Source organism: Melanotaenia boesemani, chromosome 12 (assembly GCF_017639745.1).
Source record: "Melanotaenia boesemani isolate fMelBoe1 chromosome 12, fMelBoe1.pri, whole genome shotgun sequence".
NCBI classification, from domain to species: Eukaryota; Metazoa; Chordata; class Actinopteri; order Atheriniformes; family Melanotaeniidae; genus Melanotaenia; species Melanotaenia boesemani.
Window position 1 is genome coordinate 21,452,192 of NC_055693.1, and position 27,405 is coordinate 21,479,596.

Sequence of the window (27,405 nt, forward strand, 5' to 3'; positions counted from 1 at the left end):
AACTTAAAAGCAGGTCAGATAAATAAGAAGGCCCAAAACCATTATGACATTTATAAACAACTAAAAGAACATTGAAACAAATCCTGAAACTCACGGGACCCAATGCAGTGATTTTAAAGCTGGTTTAATGTGTTTCCACCTTCTGGTCCTCCTCAAAACATGTGTAGCTGAATTCTGGAGTAATTGTAGGTTAGAAATACTTTTTATGGGAAGACCAGAGAGCAAGGTATTACAATAATCCATTCTGCTAGAAATGAAAGCATGCATCAGCACCTCCATGCTAGCAAGAGAGAGGAAAGGGTGATGTTTTTAAGAGGATAATATCCAGTTGTGTTGAATAAAATCCAGCTTAGAGTCAAAAAGGACACCCAGATTTCTCACATGATAAGGTTTAAAATGTTTCAGTTTTGGTAAAATGGTCTCTCTCGTCTTCAAGACTGATAAATAAAACTTCAGTTTTGTCCTGATTGAGCTGAAAGACATTTTCTGCCATCCATGCCATCTAAAATGCAGTTTAAAAGGACGTAAACTATAACCCCTTTTTAATCTGAATACAGGAAGAAAAACAAAATATTTCTCTCCTTGTTTACTGCCCAAAATCATATAGATTTTGTGGTTTGAACAGTGGGTGTCTTGCACACCTAGCTGCACTATCATTACAATAAGCAAGCCTGGGTTAGAACATGTTACTCTACACAAACAGTGTTTGTGTTCCAACAGTACACACAACAAATGCGCCCACTGATAACTCTGATGTCCTCAGAGCATATTGAGTTATTTAGAGCAGATTGAACTGCAACTATATATGATGATAAACATCAGGGTTATATAGCTATGGACTGACTCATAGACTACTGTATGTAAGGGTTTGTGATGGACCTGCTAGATTCACTGTAACACACTGAATTGCAAAGAGGCTCCCCATTGAACTGTTAAAGCTCTGAGCCAAAATTTACTCTCTAGGAAGCTACATTCTGTGTTTATTTTCAGTCGGAGTTGGGGACAGTTTTTTTTGGAAACTTGTAGGAGGTTTAGTCTGTTTGCCTCGATCTATGTTGCATCAGTTCCAAGAATCTCCATATTAGAGGTGGTTAATTGTGCACTAAGTCTGATATAGCCCTCATTTGAATGAAATACAGCAGTTTGCCACAAACTACAGTTCTCCTTTTAGTATGTTTAGGTAGAATTCCCATTTTGTATTAACATGATCATCTTCTATTTCTTATAGGGACCAGTTGCTTTCCCTTTAAATAGTCCTTTGGTAAAATGACATGATGGGATGGCTTTCTAATGTAGCCTCTGTGAATTCAACTGAATGAGCCCAATGTCATTTGTTTTGTTGTCCATGCATAAGGTGTTTCTTTTGTATTCTCTTTCTTTTGTCCACATCTGTCTGTTTGTATCATTCTTCTTCTCTTCAGACTATTCTTTCTGTATTTGACGATTGTGGTGTATTCTGTCAATGATGCATGCACCTTGCAGGGATTTTCTGTCATAATGCTTGACAAGAAGACTGTCATTCTGTCGGAACCAATGATTTTCAAACATCCACCAAGCGCTACACTTTGCCTTCGCATATGGCTTTGCACACCCTGAAGAGGGACTTCTCAAAGTCAACCATTCTTGCCAATCTCATTAGCTACCAACAGCTACTTTGAGTCCTGGACAAAAAGCCTTCTACTCATACATTTTTCCAAGAAATACCAGAAAAAATCCTGTTATATAACATTTTGTTGTATTGACTCTATGCTCATACAGATGGTTGTTGTAGATGCATTTTAGTCAAGTCCCATATTGCCCTATTTTACAGAGAAATGTGTTATTTTTCTATTTGAATTTTTTGTAAAATCAGTGTTTACAAAAAGAGCAAAAACTAGCCCACTGTAGAAACATGAAAAAAAGAGGCTGGGAATAAAGTAATTTTTCTTTTTGTCTTTTTTGTGCTTGTGAAAACAGTTGACGCAGATGCAAGCAGAGCTTCTTTCATAAGAGCTTAAAAAGAATTATGTTAGAAACAATAGGCATGATTTCTCCCCAGTTATGAGTTATCACACTTATTATCTTACTAAGCAATAAAAATACTTCACTGGTTCACTTTCATGCAGTATTGTGCAACACACACATACACGCATGTACATCAAAGGCAGCATCACCTGCAGCTGTTTGAATAAGATCATGTTGAGTTTGAGCCACTCCAGAGGAATTGACGTGTTATCTGAAAGCTGGCGGGATAGACTTGGGCACTTTGGCAAGTTAAACTCAAGCTTCTAAATTAGAGGGTTAGAAATAAATAAAAATAAATAAAGCTTAAAATTCCATCAGGGACACTATTCCTACTGGAAAATATTTCACTACTGCTAACTTTGCAAAAGATATGCATGATATGGATTTAATTTCACAAATTATTGCTAAAACTATAAAGAAGCCTTCAGTTTCAAAACATCATTGCAAACATTTCCTCCATTAGGATTTTGGTTACATTGAGGTTGGGCTCTGAAACCTCAGGAGGGTTTTCTTAGTTACACTTGTAGACACTCTATCCGGATTGTGTGTCTGCTTACAGATGTGGATGCGAGCTTAGGCAGAGGATTTATTGAAGCAATACGGAAACAGGGGATGAGAGCTTAGCTAAGCAAACCTTAAGCCCTCCCAGTGCAGTCCTATGTATCTGACTTCAGTGACCGCAGAGAACATTTCTGCTCCTCAATATGTATGGAAATGAGAGGCAATCATGCTAACGTCTGTTCAGTCTCTTTAAACATGCTAATGTTGTCCACTTCCCCACCTTCTCACCTCAACATTTCACCCACACCTTTTGCTGTCTCTGACCCCTCTGACCTGGAACAGGTGTGGTTTCAATTATGTATTAAAATATACGTAAACCTGTCCTGTACACTTGACTGAGCTTCTCTTGCCATGTGTGTCTCTTCTTCTTCTTCTTCAAGCTTCCTTTCCTCCTTTACTCTTTCTCCTTCCTTCCTTCACCAGTTCTACCTCAAACCTCTCTCTCTCTCTTCTTCCTTTAGAAGTCAGGGATTGAAGGACTCTATTTCAAAACTGCACACGTCTCAGTGACTCAAGTGAGGGGTTTGTTCCGCTGCCACACTTCCGTTCACAAATGCTCCAGCTTGGGGAGGAGGGAGAAATCCCTGTTAATCTACTGAATCTGACTCTTTCTGTCTCTTTTGTTCAGTGTTGCTGAGATCCTAATGCATTGATCTCTATGGAAGCATATGAGGTTGGATGGCCTGGGTGGGGTGTGTGAGTGTGGGGTATATACACAATGCCACACATTAGTCTTGTATAAAGCGATCTACACCAAAGGTCTTATTATAGTGATTGTTAATTTGTCAAGTAGTCTCAACTTCAAAAAACAAATACAGATGATGCTACAGTACAAAATCTTATATGATAACGCTGATCTTAAATCCCATGTGAGCTCACACTCCCATTACAGGACAGTTCAAAAACGTTTTCTATTGGAAAAAATCTAGGACAGCAATGAGTTATGCTGTTATAATTACCAGGTAATAGAAAGCTAATTGTGCTGTTACTAAATGCAGGTATAATGCAATTGACTAAACTTAGCACCTGCAACAAATTAAAAATGAGATTACATTAGCACCTGCTCTTCTGTACTATCACTTATTTTAAGATTACAATTCCACTCTATCCTTTGGGGTTTTGTATGTTAAAGCTTGCCTGCTTCTCTGAAGTGAGCATACTTTGCACTAGACCTGCACCACAGTCACCAGGTGGGAGACTGTTGTTTTGTTGATCTGTGTTTAATGAAAGTGACCATGCACAGGGCAGACTTAGCCATTAGCTCAGCAAGGGCCTGTAATCACTGCAAGTTGTTTCCCTTTTTTCATGCAGTTCATTATTGAACAATAATCTGTGGGGAGTAAAGCGTGTTTGTCTACCATCTTCTTTCTCCCTTGGTTTATTTCCCTATGCAAGACTGCACTTTGAAAAATATTGATTTGGTAGCTTGAAAATAACAAACCGACAACTGTGCGAACAGGGTATTAAACAGCCTTAGAAAAAAAGGGTGTGTAAAGCACCAATGAGGTGTGGGTCCTAAAGTAATTATTAGTTTCTGTATATGCTCAGATACATGGAGCCACAGCTGGTTGCTCGTGCTGTTTTATGCCACCCTCAGCTTTTGGCAGGAATAAAGAGTATCTGGATTGTAGATGGGGAGGATATAACAGTACTGTGTCACTGTACTACACAGACTGGAGCTTATTTGGCTGAGTAGCAGGGTTGATAAGACCTTCAAACCCTCAGCATGGTGAGTGTGAGTCATCCAAAAAAACTTCTAGCCGCTTGTTCACACTGATGGATCAGAGTGCTGCATTAACACACACACCAAAGAAGCTCAGCATATTGCAGTCTAATACGTGCACATGTTATATGCAATATTGTCATTTATCAGCTTTTGAACTTATCCGGGATAAAAAACTTGGAGTATATTCATTTGATCATATTTTCCTCCTAGTCTCTAAACCAATAAAAACTTGAACAGCTCAAAATAAACATAAAATCCTTATCAGTGATTTAAAGAAACACACAGAGTCACCACTTCTCCAGTCTGTATCCATAAATGGTAATAAGCTGGTAAAATGATGACAGAGCTGTAACTGTGGTTTACTTACTGATGACTAACAGCCATGTTCTCTGACAGCTGTCAGCTGGCTTAACTACACTGTTAAGGCCGTTTTTAGAACCTGTTTCCGTTCTGTACATCAACTCCAGTAGCACTTCATGCACATACTTGTTGATTATAAGCATAAGTAGGGCCAGTATGGGAAGACTTCTTTGACCGCCTGTCTGCTAATGACAGCCTCCATGATGGTAGAGGGAGGAAGAGGACACAGCCTGTCACTTTGATTCATGCAACAGCAGCTCCAACTGGGTGGCTTCTTGCCAATGTCTCAACAGTCGTTATATCCCCCCCTAAATGACATTTAAAGTGTGAAGCAATGGCTGTCCTTGTGGCTCAGTCACCCCAGGCCGAGTCCCGTCTATGAGTTCTGAACCCTGAGCCAAGTTTGCAGCGAGGTCATAAACCCTGAAGCAAAATCTCCCGCCTCAGATGCTGTAACTCAACTTGCTGGCATGATTGAATATGTGGAAAGTGACCTTGAAGACAGATGCTGCCAATGATCTGATGTAGGCCTGTTACTTTCCCTGTCATCGGCTCTTCATGTTTGGTTTCTTTTCCGTCTCACAGCATTCTGCCTCTACTGTCTTGTTATTTATTTTATCATCAGTTCTGTATCATTTGAAAGCTAAAAGAGCAGCTCTGTTTCAATTGATCGTGGTGCAATTTTGATTGAGTAAATGCAAATTTAGCTAAAAGAGAAAGTGAATCTACTGTGGTCATTTCTGGAAGCTGGCTGAACAAGTACCTATATAAAGCAAATATTTCATGTTGATCAAAGGAACATGTTTTTGTTACACATTTCAAATAAATAAATTACGATCGTGTAGGTTTTACCAGTAACCCTGGGACCCATTCCCATATGGTCTCCAGCTTGGGTGACTTTACTTTCTTTCATTTACATTTGCTTTGCACTTTTTTCCATTTTATATTTTGTGCAAACAACACATAAAACAGATAAAAGAAACAAACAAAAATTAATGTCTTTTATTCTTTTTAAAGCTTTAATTATTGCAGCGTTGTCATGCAAATTCATACATGTTAACACTTCTCTCCATTACTCTGTCCACAGTCCATCCGAGAAGTGACGGGGTATGTGTTGGTGGCTCTGAACCAGTTTGATTACCTGCCCCTGGAGAACTTGAGGATAATTCGAGGAACCAAGCTGTACGAGGACCGCTACTCGCTTGCAATTTTCCTGAATTATAGGCGCGATGGAAACTTCGGCCTGCGGCAGTTGGGTCTGAAAAATCTCACAGGCAAGTTCTGCACATTTGCATCTGATATGTCATGTGGATGTTATTTAGTGAAATTCTTGATCTTTTCTTGAGATACATTGCCTAAACTTGAATTGGATCTTGTATGCATGTCACTTTTTATAATTCATTTGAGAGAAAAAGAGTAATGACTTCAATTGACTGTTATGAAAACACAACATTTTGAGAACAATTTTTAACTTTTGTTTCTTCAAACGTTCTTTTTTTGTTTAACTAGTTTAGAAGGTAATTAGAAAGTGGATTAAAATTGATTAATTAAAGCTGATCATATACTTTTTTCCCACTATTTAAATTTAGTCTAAAATATTAACATTATGTTTATTTATTTATTTGCATAGCACACTATAACCATTATTGGAATAAGGTTAACTGGGACCAGGTATTAACATAAGATCTCATTAAACCATCAATCCACCACTTAGAATTTCCCCCGTCTCATTAAGAAAGAAACCCACAAAGCACATAACAGTTGCTACACTAAATCCTACACAACAAATATTATTGCAGTGATCATTGCAGCTTCGAGGGCTCTTTGCACAGTTAGATAAATAAAACCATCAAAGTGTTGGTGTTGTTTACTGGTTTCTGTCCCCAGCGCACAAGACGGGTAAGTACAGTATCTGCCTTTTCATCTCCTCACATGAACATAACCACTGCTGTCATCACAATTAACCTTCTCGCACTTAGATATGTGATGCTGACTTATATGGTTCTATATGCTTATATGTGGGTGGCTTTGCTGCCTTATAAACAATGGATCTATGTGCTTCTGGGTTTTCTTCAGGAGCCTCGACCTTGAGGTCAGCATAAATCAGTACAAGGCTAATTTTAGCATGCCAGAGATCATGTTTGCAACGCAAGAGCAAAGTGATTTATTAATATTGAAGCTAAATTGGACTTTACAGCGCTGGGTATGGACAGAAAAGGAAATAATATCCTGGCTGAATGACAGTTAAAGAAGTCTTGACCAGGGTTTTACTTCTATAACAATATTTGACTTACAGTTTGAATAATGTTCAGAACAGATAAATGAACCTTTAAATACTGCAGTCTTACTTAGTGACCTGAACCCATCTGATAAATTACCCAAAAACAATAGTAAGTATGTCTAGTGTCCAAAATATATTTTAAATACATCTATCATTTGGATTTGTCGCTTTGCAGTTAAGAAGATCCTGCATTTAGCAACATCATGTGTCAGTTTTATAATGTTAATGTTTCTTAGATAAAGTAACAGGTGAATAACATAAACTTAAACATTAATTTGACTTTGAAGTAGATTATAAAGGCAAGTTAAACCAAGTTAAAAACAAAATGGTAGGCAGCAACCCAGCGTTTATTAAAAATAAAATCAATGATTTAGAAATATTAATGAATTGGTGTTTTATAACTCTTTTATAACTCTTAATATGAAGTCAGACTCTGGACTAAAGAGTAAGACCATCAGGGAGTTTAAAAATGGAAAAACAAGGAAAATCACTCATAAAATGAATAAATTGAAACTAAACTACATTTTGTTTTTGATGAATAAACCAAAATGACATGAGAAAATCTTAATAAACCTATTTTACTTTTCTTTTTTTTTTTTGTTGTTGTTACTGGTAAAACCTGTGACTACACTGACATCTGTGGTCAGATACCCATGAATGAAGAGAACAAACATGCACCTTTTTTTCTGTACGCAAACTGGTTTTCATATAAACAAGAGTATGTCATAATCATTTGTACACTTCAGTCAACATTCAGACTATTATGTTGCTTGCTTTAAGAGCAGTTAAAGCTTCATATGATAAAATACTAGATTTAAACAGAATACTACAATTAAAATTTAATTACCAATCGTTTATAGTGAACTCATATTTTTTTGTTGGAGCTGTAACTGGAGCTTGGTGTTAAGTTAATGTGTAATGATTGTGAAAAGCTTTGCTTAAGAGAACAAGCAAAGATCATTCAAATTTTCCTGACAGAAAAAGTGGCTCATATGCTGCTTTAGGCTTCCAGAGGGAGTCTAAAAAATTTATATTTGTAAATCTGTGTCTCCTTGCTTATTATAGACATTACCTTTCTCTAGTAACTACAAGTTACTATTACTCTTCTTAAGCTGATACTGTTTTTTTTGTGAGCTGATGGATATTTTCTGTTGATTGTATGCTATTCTTTTTTTTCTTTTTCTTAACCTTTCCAGGTTTCTTTGTTATTAACTTACAATGTTGATTGCTTCCATCTTCTTTCCATTCAGCAGTTTTGTTCTCTTTGTGATTCCAATGCAAAGACCTCCACATAAACCTGATTTTATTTTCTTAACTTCACTGAGTATTACAGTGTTGCATTTGATAAGAATTATATATTTTTTTTCAATTATGAAAGCTACTGCTTTCATAATGGCACATATTTAGTTATAGTGCAGAATATCTTCATGTGTGAAAATGTCCCATTTAGGTTGCGTCCATTCATATTGAAAAATGGGAGTGGAAATCAGATTTTTGCACATGTGTATAGTTTCGCATAGACTGAGATTTTAAAAGAGAATCACATGCCGTTTTGGTTTTATTTAGCTGGTGAGGCAAATATGAATACACATTTTTACTTTTGTCCATGAACAAAGTTTTCTTCATGATTCTGCACATACATTAGTTTTATGTATCTGACTCCAGGTGTCAAAATTAAACCCCCTTTCTTATCACATGTAGTTAATGAACTTTTTCTTGGTGATTTTTTTTTCTGTTCTTTTATGTCTTTAGTAGAACTGTGATGGAAATACTCCTATATCCGTCCATCATCTGTTGCACATAAGGAAACATGAGAAATTAGATATAAGTGATATACGTAGTAGTTGGCACAACGGATTACTTATAATGTCTATGAGGAAATTTTTCCAAATGTATTTTGAAGTGGCATTCATTTCTTATTTCGCCTTTGTGGGTGATCTTTGACCAGTCCTTACTGGTTTCCCCAAACCAATAACACTTGAAGCTGTATAATAGATAATCATTCATTAATTCAATGATTTTCTATACTTAGTCCAATTCAGGGTGGCGAGAAAGCTGCAGCCTATCACAGCAATTAGCAGGCGAGAGGTAGGGTACACCCTGGAGAGGTCGCCAGTCCATCACAGGGTACATAATCATTGCATAAAAAATATTCTGAAGAAACTAAGGCATTTCAAATAGAAACACCATTTCTGTATTGTTAGATTACAATTCATTTTATGTTGAGATTTTATTCACATTTGTGAGTTAACGGCATTGGACTCAGCATGTCTCAACCTCGTTCAGACTATCCTTCTAAATAATTCAGTCGTCTCTCATTGTTCTCTTCAACTGTTCCTTCCCGGTGATTCCCCAGGGTTAAGGGAAACAACGCAGCCTTATCAGTTTGTAGTTTGTACAGCTACACTTCTGTGTTACACCCCATCTTCTATTCTATCTCGAGTTGTGTGCCATACTTGGGGAATTGCATTTGTCTGGCACCAACAGCAGCATTTTGCCAAGCCAGGCCTTTTCATTGTGGTGCCAAGTTGAAGCCAGTGCTGGGGGAGCTAGGGCTGGACTCTGCGAGAGGCTGCTGTTTGATCTGCCATCCGTGGCCTTGAGCCATGAAGTGGAGGGGAAGTTGTACACAAAAGCCATGGTCTGAATCTGCTCTACTTCATCACTTTGTGTTTTACCCAGAATCTTCCACAAGAGGAATATAGAAGAATATTATCACCTTCTATAGGAAAAAAAAAGTTTTACACCTGTCTTTCCTGTTTTGAAGCATGGTTGATATCACAGCACACAAAATAAACATCTTTAGAAGATTAGGATAGCTCTGTCACAACATCATCACAGGCACTGTATCCCTCCAGATGATGTCATAAAGGTCTTATGTTTGATTTGTGGTGTCTCAGATGGTGTTAAACCCCTCTCTAATACCATCATGGCATTAGTAGTATAGAAAATATACATGTCACAACAGACACTAGTAGTTATAACAAACTACCTTCAGGGAATACAAATGCGAGCGTGTCTCTTACACAGAACCTTCATCATCATCACTGAGTCATTCATGAACTGCATGAGGCAAAGTTAAGTAGAAACAAGTCTGTAAAGTACTATGAAACACTGTGCAAGTTTACCTAAAAGAATCCACAAGACCCATAAATATATGACATAAAGTTTCACTGTTCTTACCTAAAGTGCTGCATTTGACACTAAAAATTCTATTTTTTTTAAATATATGGAGGGGGGATCTATTCATATGATTTTCTTTTCTTCATTTTGATTTTATGAAATTAACAAATTGAAATAAATATTCTACAGTATTGTTATTATAAAACATACTTATATAACCTTTAGTGCTCAACGCTTTCATGACAATGGATAGCCAAGTAATGAAAAAATTTTCCTCTGTGTGTTCAAAAACTTTCATCAAAACCAGAAGTTAAGAAGGTCATGCAGTTTCTTATTATTAGTACTGTGCTTATTAACCACCATCTTTGTACACCAGCTCTGCTTAAATTTTGAAATCTGTGAAAGTGTCAAATGGGTATATCACCCAAATGCAGGATAAGTCATCCATGTTTTTTGTTTTTGTTTTTTTTAATTACTAACTCTATTATAATAAATAATGCTTACATAACAGCTTTTGTAATTGTTGGGTTATATACCGGTGTACGTGTGAGGAATGATGCACCTAATCCACAGTAATAGCCCCATGAAATCCTTTTTACAAACTTATGTATTTATAGTAAGTCATTTGTCTTGGAGCACAGCTTTTTGGCAAAGAAAGTTAAAACCAGTTCTTGCTGGAGGGGAAAAAAGTTATTTGTGTACCAATATGCTTGATTCTAGTTATCATCAGTCTGGAGTGTGCTGCTGAAAAAGGAAATAACCCTGAATCATCAGGATAGATTTCCTTCTGTACATCAAGCAGAACAGATCCAAACTTCAAGTGCTTTTCTGAGTCCAAGGTGTGTCATTCATTACAATGCCTTTGATGTTGCAGTCATATAAGTTTATCATTCCCATGCCAGTAGCTCGCTGGAGAAGTGTAAAATGATCAATAAGCAACATATATACAAAGATAAAAGTTATTAAGTACATAAGGGGCTAATCGAGAGAAGGCGCAGTGAAAGACTCCTTCAGTGCTGAAACCCACACGCATTTCTACTTGGGTCAAAATTGCCTTGGGATGAAATCAATTTGTCGCTAGTATATTGTAGCAGTGCACTTATTGATTTTTTTTATTTATTTATTTATTTTTTTCTTCCCGGTGCACACTATGCACTGTGAATGGGCTCTCTGGATTTAAGGGGACCAGAGAATGGGGTCCTTGGCTAAGCAGGGATAGGACTCCCTCTGATGCACCTTTCAATCAAGCTTAGCTAAGTTATCCTCATGAATATGAAATATAAGGCACAGCCAAGCCATGAAAAGTTTAGGGATGCTGTTTGTGTGCACAGAAGTGTAGAAAATAAGAAATATAAGAAATTTTGCATAAGTGTGAAGAGTTCAGTTGTCTGTCTGATATCACTCTAAGGTGCCAAAGAGAAAGAAAAAAAAAGTTTAAAAAGTGAAAGTGTGGACTCGCAAACTAACCTAAAGAGAGCATGTCTGTAGTTTAGATTTTTTGGGGGGTATTCAAGTCATTTTTTTGTTTGCTGCACATAGAAGCTTTAAAAAAGTTCTTAGTTTTACTTTATTCCCCCATGTGCAAGCTAGATAAAGGTTAACAGAGCTGTCTCCTGACATTTTCAAAGTTTTTAATCTGTACTTTGACCCATGTTGACCCACAATGTCGTCCTTCATGCTTAGGCTAACAGCACTTTTATCTGGATTTACATGAACCCTGAACAGCTTCTGGGCTTTCACATGGTAATTACAGCCTGCTTCCCTAGCAAAATAATATCATCCTCAATAAGGAGCACAACACAGATGAGGTTTCTGATTTAACACATTTTACTGCCAGTACCCCAACCCCATTTTCCAATTTCATCCAGTATCTATTTTTTTTCCACATTTGTTTAGTGTTGATTTTTTTTTCCAGCCACCTTACGCCTGCACTGCGTCTGTCTAAAATGAAGCATCCAATCTGAGGCCCCATCTGCTGAATGATCCTCTCTCATTGCATGCATGTACACAAGCCTGTGTTTTACGCCAAGGCGTTATCCACTCCTTCATGGCCCATCTGCTCTCCCTTTATCCATCCTCTTTTCTGTCTGTCTTCCATCTCTTTATCCCCTTCTTTCTCTGTCATTTTTCAGTTGGCTGTCTTGATTTGTGTCATTGATGCCTTTCACACAAACACATACTGTACAGTGTCATGCTGGCACTACTTTGTTGTATACAAAAAATTTTTGAGCACTTGAGTCTTTCTGTGCTCTCCAAAGCTCATTGCAGTCCGGGTGTCATCTGCTGAGCGTCCTGCTCAGTGTCGTGTGACAGCGATACATCAGGGAGACATCGGAAAGATGGGATGGGGCAAGGTGAAAGGGACAATTTGAGTCAGTGTGTTTCCCCCAGACATGGGATTGCTGAACAAAAGGACCATAAAATTAGTGTCTTTTTCTGATTCCTAAGACTTTTATTCATTGTCTTACTACTACGAAACAAAAGAGCAAATCTGCCACAAGAGGAAGTCCAGATTGGTTCAGTGCACACCACCAGAATTCAGTCAAGCCTCTTGCCTGGCAGCCCACAGACCTCAGGTCTCCTTCAATTGTGTGCCTAATTGATTACTTCCCATGCAATTACTCCCGTGTCACACTCAATATTTCACTGCTTCAGGAAGGGGGCAAGAGGGACTTCCTTTTGAAGGACGACATTCATATTGTCACATTTGTAAGTCCCTAATGTGGATCATGAGGAGGCACATGTTAAATTGAAGTCCGGAACAGGCTACCAGAGGTAGTTGGTGTTAACTGATTGCTGTGTAATACTACTGTCTGACGAAGACTGTGGAACTACTGGAACTACTTTTTTATTTTTTCTCTAGAAAGCATCAGGACTGATATCCTAGTGACAAAGTTAATTTTAGAATTTACATGTATTCTTTTGCTTAACTACTCCTGAAAACAGAAAACCTAAGTGTTTATATTGCATTTAGTCATTTGACAAATAACCCAAATAAGTGACTTGCAAGGGACAAACAACATTCCGAATCTAGTGGTGTAAGAAACCCTCTTCCATACATTCAGTTCATTAAAACTGAGTACAAAGAGAGCAGGTGTGGCTATGCGATGAGGTCTGCAAACTGTAACCGTGTGTGTTAGATGTTTGAGGTCCTATGAGAGGAAGTGTTGTCATAAATTATGAGTCTTAAAGAGATTCTTGAAGATAAACAAGGGAATCATTCGCTCTGATATAATTTGTTAGTTCATTCCAACATCATAGAAACGCAAATAAAAAAGTCTGGACTGAGGCTGCCCTGTGTGTGGGGATAGAAGTACCAGATGGCATTTCTGAAATTAATGCAATGGTCAAGGAGAAGAATGGAGAAGTTGGCTGGATATCTCAGTATTAAAAATGTTTAATTAAAGGTGGCATTCCCTCATTCATTTGGCTGCATTAGAGACAAGCTAAGACTTATTTTGGTGACATTGTTGAGTACAGTTTGGTATCATCTGCATATAAAAGTTCCAAGTAGTCATACAAACAGATTACCTGATCTTAGGAAGTGGTGTTCATCGCAAAGAAAAGATAGATAGGTACTGAAGAAGCTAACTGGTCAATAGTTCTTGGCCTGATAGACTTCAGAGTAGGCTTTTTGAGTTGTTAGCCAAGTCTTTTTGAATAATTTTGAGCTCATGGATATTTTCTCTTAATTGTATGCTATTCTTTTTTTTTTTTCATTTTCTTAACCTTCCCAGGTTTCTTTGTTATTAACTTACAATGTTGATTGCTTCCATCTTTTTTCCATTCAGCAGTTTTGTTTTAAAAATGTTTTGTTAAAGAAGTCAATGCTAAATAATATAAACATTTTTACCAGATGTTTAGATTTGCTTAAACATAACTACACACCCTTTATTGTTGTCAATTTACAATCCTTACTTAGTCTCTGTGACCTACTAAAAGTGAGAGTGGCCTTTCACTTTATTAAAACTTTAAGTAGCCATGAAAATAATTTTAATTGTAATTAATAAGCAAAACAAGGTCCTTTCTTTCTCCAACATTTTCCTCCCCATGACTAAGATCAGACTAATCTGTTATGCTAACTCAAAAATACCCATGAGATGATGTTCCCTGTTGTTCTAATAGGAAAATGTATTTCTTCCTCTTTTTAGGATGAGTAAATCACCATATGCTGACACTACTAGAGCATTGCCTCAAAATAAGCTGCTCACATTTCAATATAATTTTTATTTTAATTTCTATTATTATTTTCTCAGTGCACTAGCAGTGCATACAGTCTTCTGCAAACACAAATTTTGGACAAAAAAGAGAGACCTATGTGAATTTAATTATCCAACTAAATTTGTTTGAGAAAGAGCCATGCAAGTCAACCAGTTTTTTTTCATCATGGTTTTAAGCTGGTATGAAGAAACATTGACAAAGTGTCAATGTATGATGAGTTTGCAATGAGTTGTGCTGATAAGTCTGTAAAAAGCATCATCCCTCATGTCAATATCTTCCTTGTAATTTTTTTTCCTTTTTCTTTCATTTTTGTGTCATATTCTTTTTAAGTAGAACCTCCTGTTATTCTTTGTATCTTAATGGGGATGTTTTTTGTTTGTTATTTTTTTCTCCCAAATTTAGCAATGTGCAGCAAACTTACGTAGCACGGGCCTTGGAATTACAGATTAGCTTAGAGCCAACAGACATTGATCTATACTTTTAAACTCTTTATTAACGCTGACCATACAATGCCAGTCTCTAAACCTCTCTGATATTTATACATTATCAGAAAATGGACAGCATGGCCGACAGCAGCTTAGCAGTATGTGTGAGTGTAACTTAACTCTGGTTTTGCTGAAGTGCAATAGGTAAGATTGGCTGTGTTTACTTTTGCAAAAGCTACATTTTAGTTACAGGCTTATTAGGGTGAGTACAATCAGTTTGCGGCTGTATGGAGGTGTTGTGGGTAGCACTGCAGCCTTACAACAAGAAAGTCGGCGGTTCAAGACTTGGCTGGGGGGAGGTTCGAACGGTGGCCTTTCTGTGCGGAGTTTGCATGTTCTCTGGTTACACCGGCTTCCTCCCACTGTCCAAAGACATACATGTTAATTGGTCACTTTAAATTCTCCCTATGTTGGCCTTGCGTTGGACTGGTGACTCTCACATGCTAAATGCTGGGTTAGCTGTCCCGTGACCCTTCATTAGACGAAATGGTATAGATCATGGATGGACATTCAGTTTCCCATTCTCTGGAAACATGAGCAGGAGTGCTGCACTCCTGATTTGTCATTAGATTCTACATGTAACTTGTAAACTTGTTGATGTGTATTCCTTTACTGTTTGAGGACTGTTCTGTCTCACTGCATACTAAAAACTGAAGTGGATGCATACCAATAAACAAAGGGTTTCAAACTTAGAATCAAAGGAGTTCAAGGCTCTATAATGTATGTTTACTTATTTATTTACACTCTTTTGAAAAGTGTCACAAAGATATGATAGTATTCAAAACAATTACGCTTCTGGCTTTTACCATGTCGGTGCATGACTGTACAGCCTTGACATATAGTTTTTTTCTTTGATTCCAGGAGCCGACTGTGTTTCAGACAGGTCTTTGATGTCAGAGGTGCTCAGTGCTCATCTCTGAGGATGAACAAAATGAGAGGGAAAGCAAATAAAGTGGGAACTGACTTGCAGGTCAATGGGTTTCAAAGGCCTCTGAGAAAATTGTCACTTTCCATCAACTTAGTTATGAGGCCTAATGGACTTGATAAGATCTTCAGAGATGAGGTGTTTAAAATTGATATCAGCAAGTTCTTAAAGCACACTGACAGTAGTTTGACATTTTAGGGTGTTGTTAAAATAAGTTTGTTCTGGTAGTGTTTAATTTTATTTTGTTCATTTATAGTAACTTTCCAGTTTAATATTCTTTTCTATCCATTTTGCCTTTTACTTGGTGTAAAATAACTACAATCTTACATACCGTATACTTTAAAAATAATCTGATACAATATTTAAGAAATCTTTAAATTGTTATCACTGATGTTTGCAATGAATGACTTTTAAAGAAGATGTGCTCCCAAAACCGAATTAATATCTCTGCACCAGTGCCACAAACACACACTCACAGGCACACACATTACCCTCCAACCCTGTGACTCCACTCCTTTTTCCCCTGGCAGCTTAATAATTAATATGCTTATTTTTGCCTCTTTGGCTGAAGCCTCGGGTAAGTGGAACAGCTATTGATGGGGGCAGTGGTGGGTAATGGGACATAAAAAGATCTTTTTTGTTCATCTCAGGTCTCCAAAGAGATGTATTATGTATGCTTCAGCATATACAAATACAGGTCGTTGATGGGCGTGTCTTAGCCTTAGTTTTAGGGATTTTTTTTATTACTTTGGTGCCATCCCTTCATAGTGATTTTCATCTCTTATGGTACTTTTAAGATTGTAGTTGTAGGTTCAGTGATTGTACTGTGTCAAGTTGAATGACCTTTTTTTTCCCTGCTAAATAAATTCTAAAAAAATTTGCAAACATATTACAATATGCACAGTTGTTGTAATCCTCACACTACATTATGTGTTTCTCTTTTGTTCACAAGTTTAAAGTCTTATGTTCACTATAGATACATGATCTCCAAGAAGGGGTCACGCTTTTTTTTTTAAATGTTTTTTCTTATCTGATTGTCATCCAGGCTAGTCTCTGTATCTTGTAATTAGGGTTACACTGTAAACAAGTACCAGTAGCTCCAGTTGATTCAGTCTGTTTTGGAGAACCTGGTTGTAGAAAAGCGCAGGTCGTTTCTCTATATGGTTTCTCTCTCCATCGAGTTGGCGCTGGATAAACAGCGTTATGGGTGTTCTCACCCATTTACACAAACTTTTAAGTTTCAGTACCTATAGTTTCTTCAACATGCTCTCCATGTCATTATTGTTTCAAGTTTACTATTATTTTCTTTTCCAGTTGTCATCCCCAAAAGTCCCCAGATCCAGCCTCTTATGCTTTCACTTGTTCACACTTTACTCTGTGACTCCCCTTCTGACTCTTTGAAAATATTCAACATGCTAAACAGGTTAAATATCCAGTCAGAAACTGGGACATTTCTCATAAATAACTTATTTGTCATGTTATACATGGTGATTGGGAAAAATTAGTTAGCTTATATACCTCACTTCTAGGCATTGGTCTACAATGTGACAATCATGGAGTTTGAACTTGACTTTAAGCATCAGTTACATGTAGCATTAATAGTGTTACATTCATAAAGAGAGACACTTTGCATAACAGTTGTAACTGCTAGTGCTAGATAGGGGTCAGTCAAACAAACTGGGAGCAAAGTCTGATGAAATGATCTTGTCGTACATGTTGCTGGTCAAACACACAAGTTCCAAACCCAAGAGAAACAAGTTTTGTCATGTCTGCAATACAACAATCTAAAGAAAATAAAAACGCTGGAGTCCCAACAAGCCTTGTAGTGTCTTCAAGATATAGCATCAGTGGCTAATGCCTACATTCCAGTTTCACGTCACTAACTCTTCAATTTCTAAATCTTTTCTAACTTTATTATGAAGTCAATGCATTCAGTTGGTTGTGTTAACTTAGCAGGGACGTCTGTTCTCTAAATGCTTCAAGGTTTCACTTTAAACCCTCCGAATATCCTCAGGGGCTGGACTTTTCTATAACACCCACCACATATTTGAGCTGTGTGAACAAAATGACAGCGTCAGCCTGTCGTGTGTTACACTTTGTCTCTCAGTAGGCCTGAAAAAACAAGGCCTCAGTAACGTGTTGTTGCCTTAGCAAACCATGCACAGACTCAAGCCTGTTTCCTCTTTGGTTAAACCAACATACTTGGTATGCTTGAGGTAAGATATGCACTCTCTTCTGAGTCTCTCCATCTTTCCTTCTCTTTTTCTCTGCCTCCCTCAGACCGTGGTTTGTTTTGTTCATTCCAGACAGTCTGATTCATTTTAATTCAGCTGGCAGGCTGATCACACATCAGCCTTGATAAGCTAAGTGGCCCTCAGCAGCAGCAATTGAAGGTCTTTTATTCTTTTTTTTTTCTTTCATTTTTTTTTAATCACACACTTGTCTCCTTGATAATATTTTATCTCTTAAATTTTCTTTTGGTCTCTTTCCTTATTTGTTTTCCTGGTTTTGTTTTTCTTTTTCACTCAGATCTGTTTTATTTCAAGGTATTATAGTATGATTTTCACCTCTTCCTCCTCCATATCACCCATAAGGCTCAAATTACCAGGATTTTATCACAGCTAAACATGAAAATATGCAAGGATGCAACCCCACAGCCCCTTAACCGTTCTGCCGTGATTTTATTTTTTTCCTCTTCTCATGTTTAAGCAGATGCTTTGCCTTGCTTGGGTATAATTCCATAATCCCTAAATCTCAGCCATTTTTCATAAAGACTCATAGGAAACAATTGCACAAGGGATGGGCCAAATTTAATCAGCAGCCTGCGAATGCAATTATCTCAGCGGAGGAGAGGCGTTTGTTTGGGGGATGGGGGCCATAGCCAACACCCCCATGACATCTACTATACCTCAGAAAAGGTTTTAACATTTCCTTATCAGACTTATGTAATGGCTGAAACTGATGCACGTAATATCTTATATGGCAATATAAATTTTAACAAAAATAATAATAAATTGAGTAATTATTTTTACTTTTTTTTTCTTTTAATGGAAACCTTCCTGGAGGTTAAAATACACAAAATAAATAGTTCTTATACTTATAGTGCTGCATGTTCTGAGTGTGTTTTCCATACTGGTATTGCATGACTTTGCAAGTGATCTGTGTATCATCACTGATTTCCCAGAAATGATCAGGTCTGGTTCACACGGTTCAATTTCCAAGGAAGTCAGAAGTGGTGGGAATGGCTTTACTTGTCCTTTCTAGAATCCACATTAACATCTGCAAGCTGCCATGTTGCTCCTTGTTCTCTGCCACTCATTGGCAGAATAGATGCTACTAACTGAGTAGCGTGCCTATATTCTGACTTTAACAATTAATGAATTCATGTCTTAACTGCTAGTGTATGTAAGTGGTCTGAGACGTAGGCATCATTATAAAACACCTATGATAATGTTTAGATTGAGTTTGGGGAAGGGGACTTGATACGGTGTGCAGTGTGCAACCTTTAGAGTTTAGCATTTAAAATGGTCATAAATAAATAAATGAATATATTATATAGAACAAATCTGTTTGCTAACGTACTTGTGTGGCTTTTAACATACCTGTTAATTAACAGCTCACCCAAGTTAAACCAATGGTAATGATTGCATATTAAAAGGTTTTTCTCAAGGGATTAGGTGTAGCTCAACATGGTGACTGAATGAATGAATTCTGAAAGTCTGTGTTGCAGCAGGCTTTGGTTTTGCCCCACTCTGGAGTCCATTGCTTTTTTTCTCCACCAACAAATAAAAGCCACCAATGCCTTCTTTGGGTTTTAAGGAATCAAAATTAAATTGACATTGAAGGTGGATTTCAAGCCCAGAAATCATTCTTGAGACCATTTCCTAAAGCCCAGTGACTACACATTGGCAATTATTTTAGTTTATTTATTTATTTATTTTACTGTTCAGAGGCAGGTATTCCTCCAGTGTCCTCTATTTTTGTGTTTGTGTTCACATTTTTGGGCACTCTCAGGGAAATGCATCCCTTTTCCATTACGATATTTTTTTTTTATTAGATATGTCAATCAGTTATCGCCCAAAATAATTCATTGTTTGTTTTAAAAACATGCAGCTCTAAGCTTTAATTAAAGAAAAGGCAAAGACTAACGATAAGATCTGCACTTTCTAATTCACAGGATTTTGCTTTCAGGTAGAAGTTGTTAACTTCCCTCAATAATCAGTGTACACAATATTCTGTGCATATGGCGCCATGGACTGCTGTAACCAGTCAGCCATGAATGTCGGTCACCATGTTAGAATTAAATATGCATTCAGTGTAAAGCCCCCACCCCCATTACACACATTGGCCTGTATATGTGTACATACTGCATTAACTCAGAAAGTAAAAACTCATTTATTACTGCATGTTTGTCTTCTTTTAATCTTGAACATCTTCCTTTACTGTCACTCTTTTTGTTTTCTAATTTCACATTTTCATCTCTTTTCTGTCTCTTCTTTACACACACACACACACACACACATGCACACCCACTCCTCCTGGCTACTGCTGCTATTCCCTACTGCAGTATGTTCAGAGGTATCAAATCCCACCCCTGCCATCTCTCTGGTGAACTTCTTATGAAGTAGTTTTATGTGTTCAAATTAATGCAGTTGTTCTTTTCAGGTCAACAGTTAAACACATAAAAGTGCAATTACATATGAATGGTTGCCACCGTTTCAAATGTGAACTGTGCTACAGGAGCCAAAATTGCACATCATGCCTTTGGGGGGGGCTCTATTCATTGACTTGAAGGAGAATATGAAGTTTCTAATGCAGTGATGAGGTACATGTCATACTGTTGAACCTATAATGGGTAATTTCTTTTCTAATACTCAACTGGTCTTGTTAAGTGAATTTCATGAACAGTGACATAGAAAAAAATCTGGAGTATTGTCAACCCTGCTTAAAATGTGCATGAATCCTTAGAAATAACATGTGGTGACATATCTGATATGACTTTCAACTCTAAAATTAAAATAAGAATCTTGTCTGTTGGCTGAATAAATGCCTTAGTGCTTTCAAATTTGCACACAGAGCTATGTGAAGCAGTGGATTTAATTTAACCCTTTAAAACATAGAAATAGTTTGCCTGTGCCTACACTGTCATTTCTATGCAGTTCTTGGAGTTTCCTCAAGTATTTCATATTTCTATGATCTGTACAGCTTAGGCTAAAAGGCCATGAAAGTAAATGGGAATAATAACTTAGAAAAGTGTTAAAATGATACAATAAATATCTAAAATACGCAAAATTTGAAAATATTTCTTTACACTATACAAGTTATTGCAACAATGTGTATCTCTGCTCTTAAGGAGCAGATTACAAAGAAATTTTGATTGACTGATTTCATCTGCAATACAAAGCGCCTGAAATTTTAACTGTATATGGGTATTTTTTTTCTACATTTGTGTCATTTGATGTAGTATTTTTAAATGCTTTATATCCCTAAAGTATGTACAGTGGAAACATAAAGATTATGGAACACTGAAAGTCTAAAAAAATACTAATTTAAATTCAGATGTTTTTTATTTTAAGGAAACTGGGTGGGGGTTAATGTGACACTATGTTAGTTAGTGAAAGTATGACAAGCCTCCTAAAGAACTGTGGTAAAAACTAGCAAATGACAACACTAAAACTACTTATCTTGTCACTTACCAAAAGTAATATTCTCCACTATGCAACCAGCTGTTGTACATTCTTGTACGGGATGTGCAAGGAAATGCATATAACACAAACACTGACCTTTATAACTCTTAGTACAGCACTCTGATATTCTCTGATGTTCTTTCTATTTTTCCCTTCTGTCTTGACACATGTACAAGACAAATGAATGTGCTCAAGCAAAAACGTTTCCATTCTGAGTGTTTAACCTTCATGTGAACACAGACATACGCATGCACTTCACATCTGTGTGTCACCACTGCATTTACTTAAACTGGCAACAGTGGGGACTGGGGGATGAGAATGGAGCCATGTGGTGGCAGCACATGATGGATTGGAGAGGAGATCACCTATTTGTAGAGCAAAGGCAGAGATTTGCTTTCCTGACATTCACTGTCGGCAAGCGAGCAGCACAAAGCAAAGTGATTGACGTAGATATGTGGCAACATGAGCATCTGAAAACTACAAAGGATGTGCCTTCTTTTGGAACATGTTGTTTATTATGTTCCACAGTGTTGTATTTTTGGTAATAATGTTTTTTTTTTAACTCCTTGGATGCAGTTGTCTTTCTCTTTTTTGTGTGTGACAAGAACACAAAAACAACTACATTAAGAAATACAGTCTGAGTATTTTGTGGAACTGTCACAAAAGAAGTTTTTAGCGCTTTGTAACAGGAAAGTGTGCTTTTAGAGGATGGAAGGCTTTGGCAACAAAGTCATGCACACTGATTGTCAGCTGGTAAACGCAGGTTTGTTTTACATATAATATTACTAAATTTCTTTGATTTGTGAACTTTTTTTTTTCCCCCTTTGGCTTAGTTTTTGGTCCAATTTTAAACATTTAAAGATACCTTTGCACCATTATCAGGCCTTAGAATATATCATGTCAAAATCCCCCTACTGTGATACAGTCCTTTGAAACTTGTGCTGAGAGCCATAAAACCAAACTGCAATTTTCATCCATCTGCAAGAATACAACTACTTTAGCTTCATGAAAGGTTTTGGTTGGTAACAGCTTGTTTATTTTTAAGCCTCTTTAGTGGTTCTGTTTCAAGTAGTTTCATTCACTAATTTCATCATTTATTCATTATTAAACTATCACAACCTCTTGATCAACCTCTTCTTTTATTCATTTCCTGTATCCTGCTGAATTTGATCTTTTTATATCCTTCTTTCATTTTATTGTTTTGCTTTTGATCATTGGAGCTACATATTGTATGTTCCATTTTATCCTGGATCTACAGTTACCAGGGTGCAGACAAGTCCTCATAGCACTAATAGAAAAATAGACAAATGCTTACAAATAGTTTTAAAATCTTTATTTTTCAAAAAAACAAAAAGAAATACCGAATATCTATCACATAAAACATATCACACATAAGCCTTTCCATGAAAGGCCTTTCCTGTTTGTCCTGTTATCCTTATATACGGACCAAAGTCCAAGCTCATCATGTACCAGAACTGCTCAAAAGTACTCAACACACTGGGTATCCAGAGCTGCGCTAATGACTCAGTAGGTGTTTTTATTCTGAGCAGCTCATCTATACAGGTACCAAAGCTTTGTGATGATGTCATGGCAGTGTTTCCTGATCACATAATGATAACAAATACCACTGATTACCACTGGTTAATATGTTATGGTACGTAGATGATGACCTACATTGTTTAAGCTAACCAGTGTCCACTTAACTAATGAAGATTAATTAACTAGAGAAGCTCTATCACTGTCCATTTTTAAAACCCGCCTGAAGACCCATTTTTATGATTTGGCCTTCGGAGACTCATGCTTTCTTGTTTTTGTTGTTGTTTGCGTTTTATTGTTACATGGTTTTACTGCTATTGTTTCTGTTTTTACTTTGCACTTTATTTTACTTTTAAATGTATTTCTTCTATGCTGCTTTCAGCACTTTGCTCAACTGATGATGTGTTAAAGTGCTCTATAAATAAAGTTAAGAGTTGTGTGGAGTTAATTAGGCCCCACCTCTCTCCTGTCACACTCTGCATGCTGTGTTCATGTTAAGACTAGACATCTGACAGCAGAGTAGCCTACCATGCAGGTTCAATTAAGACATTTTGATGTTGTCCATGTGAAACAATTTAATTCTCACCATTTTGTAGCGCTAACAGTGTAGCCATGGCGGCCCCACATGTGGCATTACTCAAAACAACAGGTGTGACATGTGATGAATAACTTGTGAAAGTGGGTGTAATATGTAAGGCAAACCAAAGAAGTATACAAGCAGTATCTATGAAGGGGTCAAAGCCCCCACCAGTGTGAAAGAAAGTGTGCCCTTTTAATCGATATGTGAAAATATTTAATAATAGTATACCTGTATACTATAACTTTTTTGCTATAAATATATACATATATATATATATATAAACAATTTGTGAGCTTTTGTCTTTTTCTTTTAGTATTGTGATTATTTGTCATGGAACCGCAGTTACCAGCACAGCATACTTGTAACTGAATGAATACTGGCACAGTTAGCGTACAGTAGTTAGATTTTGTTTTTCAGCAAAAACCTGCTTTTTTTTTTTTTTTTTTTTTTTTCTTTTCACGCTTTCTCTAAGCTCTATCTTAGTGCTGGCCATCTCTCTTTAGTGTTTGGTTGAACTATTTTTGTTGATCCTTTTTCTCAGGCAATTCATAATAGGAGTTGCAGAGGGACCACTGAGTTGTGCTGACATTCTCCCCCTGAATTTCCTCAGCTCTTGGGTTGGGATTTAAATCAGTGGCCTTCTGGTTACATGCCCACCGATAAAGCAAACTGGTAATTTAATTGATGCTCAAGGCATGTATAGTAATGAGGTCCTCATTACTGCCAAGCCTGAGCTGCATACATATACGTGAAAGTGTTTTTGAAGATGCTTCTTTCCACCAGTGAGTGTGTTTACTTCATGTGTGTAACCATAACCATGTGTGCTGGTCTGAGTGGAGAGCACCTTGGCAACCGTTTTAGCCCTCCAATGCTGCTGCGATGTCCAGCAGGAGCCGTGCCTGGGAATTTAACTGTTCTGACCCAGAATGCATCCTCGTCTCCCTGCAGTTTCCCAAGTTTCTCTCCATTGAGCCACCAGCTGCACTGAGCCATAACCAAGTTAAAGTCAATGAAACAGCACAGAAGAGACCCAGGGGAAAAAAAGAAGAAGAAGAAAAAAATCCCCAGCTCCACTTCTAAAGGAAAGAAGAAATCCCTCTGCCCTTTTGATTGAATGCCTGTCTATCTACTGTAATTGCCTGACTGTTTGACTGTATTTCTGAATCTCTTGCTGCTTCTGTCTGACTTAATGTGTTTGCTCTTACAGCTGTATCTTAACCTGATGTGCCATATGGTTTTCTACACAGAACCATCTGGGAGGTCTTCTGTAGAAACCTTTTAGAATAAAGATGGAACTTCATTAAAAAAAATAACAACAACAAAACAACACTTCAGGTTGATCATCTCAAGCTCTTCACACAATTTTAATAATCAGATCAACATGTTGCAAGCTGCCTAGTTAGTGAGTACAAGCTCTTTATAGCCTGTCTATGGTACAAAATAACAGTTTGTTGGCTTTTAAGGTGGATTTTATTTCATTTTATTTTAATTTTTTTCAGAAAGTCTGAATCTCACAAGAAGCCAGCTATCACACATGGTTAATGGTCTGTTTTAGGCCAGTATGTTTATCCCTCTGGGAAGCTTATATTAAGTATGATATGTAAACCTTTCAGCAGCAGCTTTCAGAGGTACGTTAGCTTAAGTACCGATAGATGTCACTGTCAGTTCCTCAACTCTTATCTTTGTCATCCTTGGTTTTCTGGATATACTCTGAGGTGACTGATGACTTTGACATAATCACTGGACTAAGACATCATCTCTGAGATTGATTGTTTGTGTGTTAATGAACGTTCATCACAAAGACCCATGTCGGTATGCAGAACAATAGACCTCATTTAGGGATAGTCAACAAGGCAATCCTCCACCACCAGAGCAAATCAACCACCTATCTACTACATATTTCTTTAACTCCAGAGTCCACACAGCACTTATTAATTTACTCTCACAAAGTCAGTAATATGGCTTTTTCTCTGAACATCAGTCCACTATTGGCCTTCCATTCTTAATCAAACTCATCCCCATACATTAATAAAGACGGAAAATAAAATCACACCAAGCACCTACCATCAAAATAATTGCTAGCATACATTTGTTCTGCCTCCCTGAATTTCATATTGTTTTCCTCAAATGGCCATGCACCCTGATATTAAAGATTGCTATGGCTTTTGAAGATATACAGTTATTCTGGGATAGTAAGAGTTGCTCTCGGGAAAAGGTGGGAAAGGAGGGGGTAGTTCAGAAATATTAGCTGTGCTTTAGCAAGGTGAACAAACTAATTAAGATGTTTTGTCCACCTACTAAACTTTTAACAAAATGGTTTAACCACTGATCTCCCTCTGGCCATCAGCTACATCCAGCAAACATGCAAGCAAAGCATTTACTTTTAATGGAAGCTAAGCCAACATGAGGTTTGCATGATATCAAAGGCATTCTGTAATGTCTGTTTGTTATTTATTAAAAGCTTGATGGGAGAGGGCATTTGAAATCCAGCTGTCAGCTTGGGTGAGGTGGCTGCAAGGAGCCAATTTAACTGATATTCAACCTTTTGTACTTTCTATGTCATTCTGACAGTAAATGTTTTGATGTGCAACTTATGTACAAATGCAATACATGAGCATGAGATGCAAGGATAATGGACCATGTGAGTAGGTCTTTGTGACAGTGAGTAGTTCATAGCTTTCCCAGCTTACGTACAGCATGAAATAACAGAAACCCCTCTTCTTCCTTGTTCATAAATCAGAATCTTTACTTCTTTTGGGGTGATTTATTCCTTGTTGAGTAAAACTTGAGTTTGCATTATAGGTTAGAGTTACAACAGTTGGTTGTAGCCATGTTGCTTACTGATGAATGTTGCCAGCCCCAAGGGTATCTGAAAACTTTTTTCCACAATTTTGTGTTTCTTTGGCCTTTTTCTTTATTGTGATGTGCTCCTTATCACATGTGGATATGTTTACAATGAAATGCAATATATTGTGGGACCAATTAGAAAGCAACTAGTCAGGGTAAATGATGGTAATTCTTGGAGGATGTGCAGTAGATAATCACACTGGAGCAAGACTGAGGAGTTCTGCTAGTATTTCTGTCATAATAACTACTCTGCTTTGGTTGTCGGTTTGTCCATTGCCCTACTTTGCCGGCAGCATCCTATTGTGAAAACAATTTGATTGTGAGACATGGCCTCCTCTTAGACAAGCGATATCCCTCCTGTGGTGAGAAGCAGGATTAATTTCTCTCCCTAACCCCACCGCACATGCAGAAAGATGGAGAGGGAAAACTGGAGTTGGGGTATGGAGGCCTGTGTAGGTATACCAGCACAACCTATTATCCAAGGAGTATCATTTAATGGAGGCTTTGTGGGATGATATTGTATTTGGCTGGTTCTGTGCGGTGCTGGCAGGGTGCCTCATGTATGATTATGTGTCTCATCGGTTTTAGCCCTGTGTCAGTAATCTGTTTGTATGGAGATAGAAAACGTGCAAGCTCTGTAAATAATGCAAATCTGCTACTGGGCTTTACTTTGTCTTTCTTTCTTCCTTTTTTGCCATCCATCTCTCTGTGGCTTTCTGCCATCTCCATTTGTCTCTCTCTCTTTTTTTTCTTTTCAGCTCTTTTCCCCTCACATAAAATCAGGATTAAGCATTCTTTAAATTCCTGCACAACAATAACCTGAACCACCCTCTATATCCAATCATTGTGGCAAAATAATTAATCCTGCCGCCAAGCCTGACGATCACTGGTTTGACAAGCCAGTGCATATTATGATGGTGGGATACTTGATGAAATATAAAATTACAAACTTATTAGACCTACTGGGCTTAAATCCCAGATGGATTTAGTATCCTAATGGTACTGTAGGATAATTGATTCTGTCTATTCACATGATGGGAAAAGGACGATTAAAAACAACAGAATGAGG

At 37.3% G+C, this 27,405-nt stretch overlaps 1 protein-coding gene across 1 annotated transcript in view; it reads left to right on the forward strand.

The window, feature by feature from the left end:
- Nucleotides 1-27,405, forward strand: part of LOC121650923 (receptor tyrosine-protein kinase erbB-4-like) — a 310,734-nt gene that overhangs the window by 167,494 nt on the left and 115,835 nt on the right. Inside the window, exon 3 of the mRNA XM_042002752.1 lies at nucleotides 5,739-5,925. Within this exon, the coding sequence (XP_041858686.1) occupies nucleotides 5,739-5,925 (187 nt within the window). The remainder of the gene's footprint in view (nucleotides 1-5,738; nucleotides 5,926-27,405) is intronic.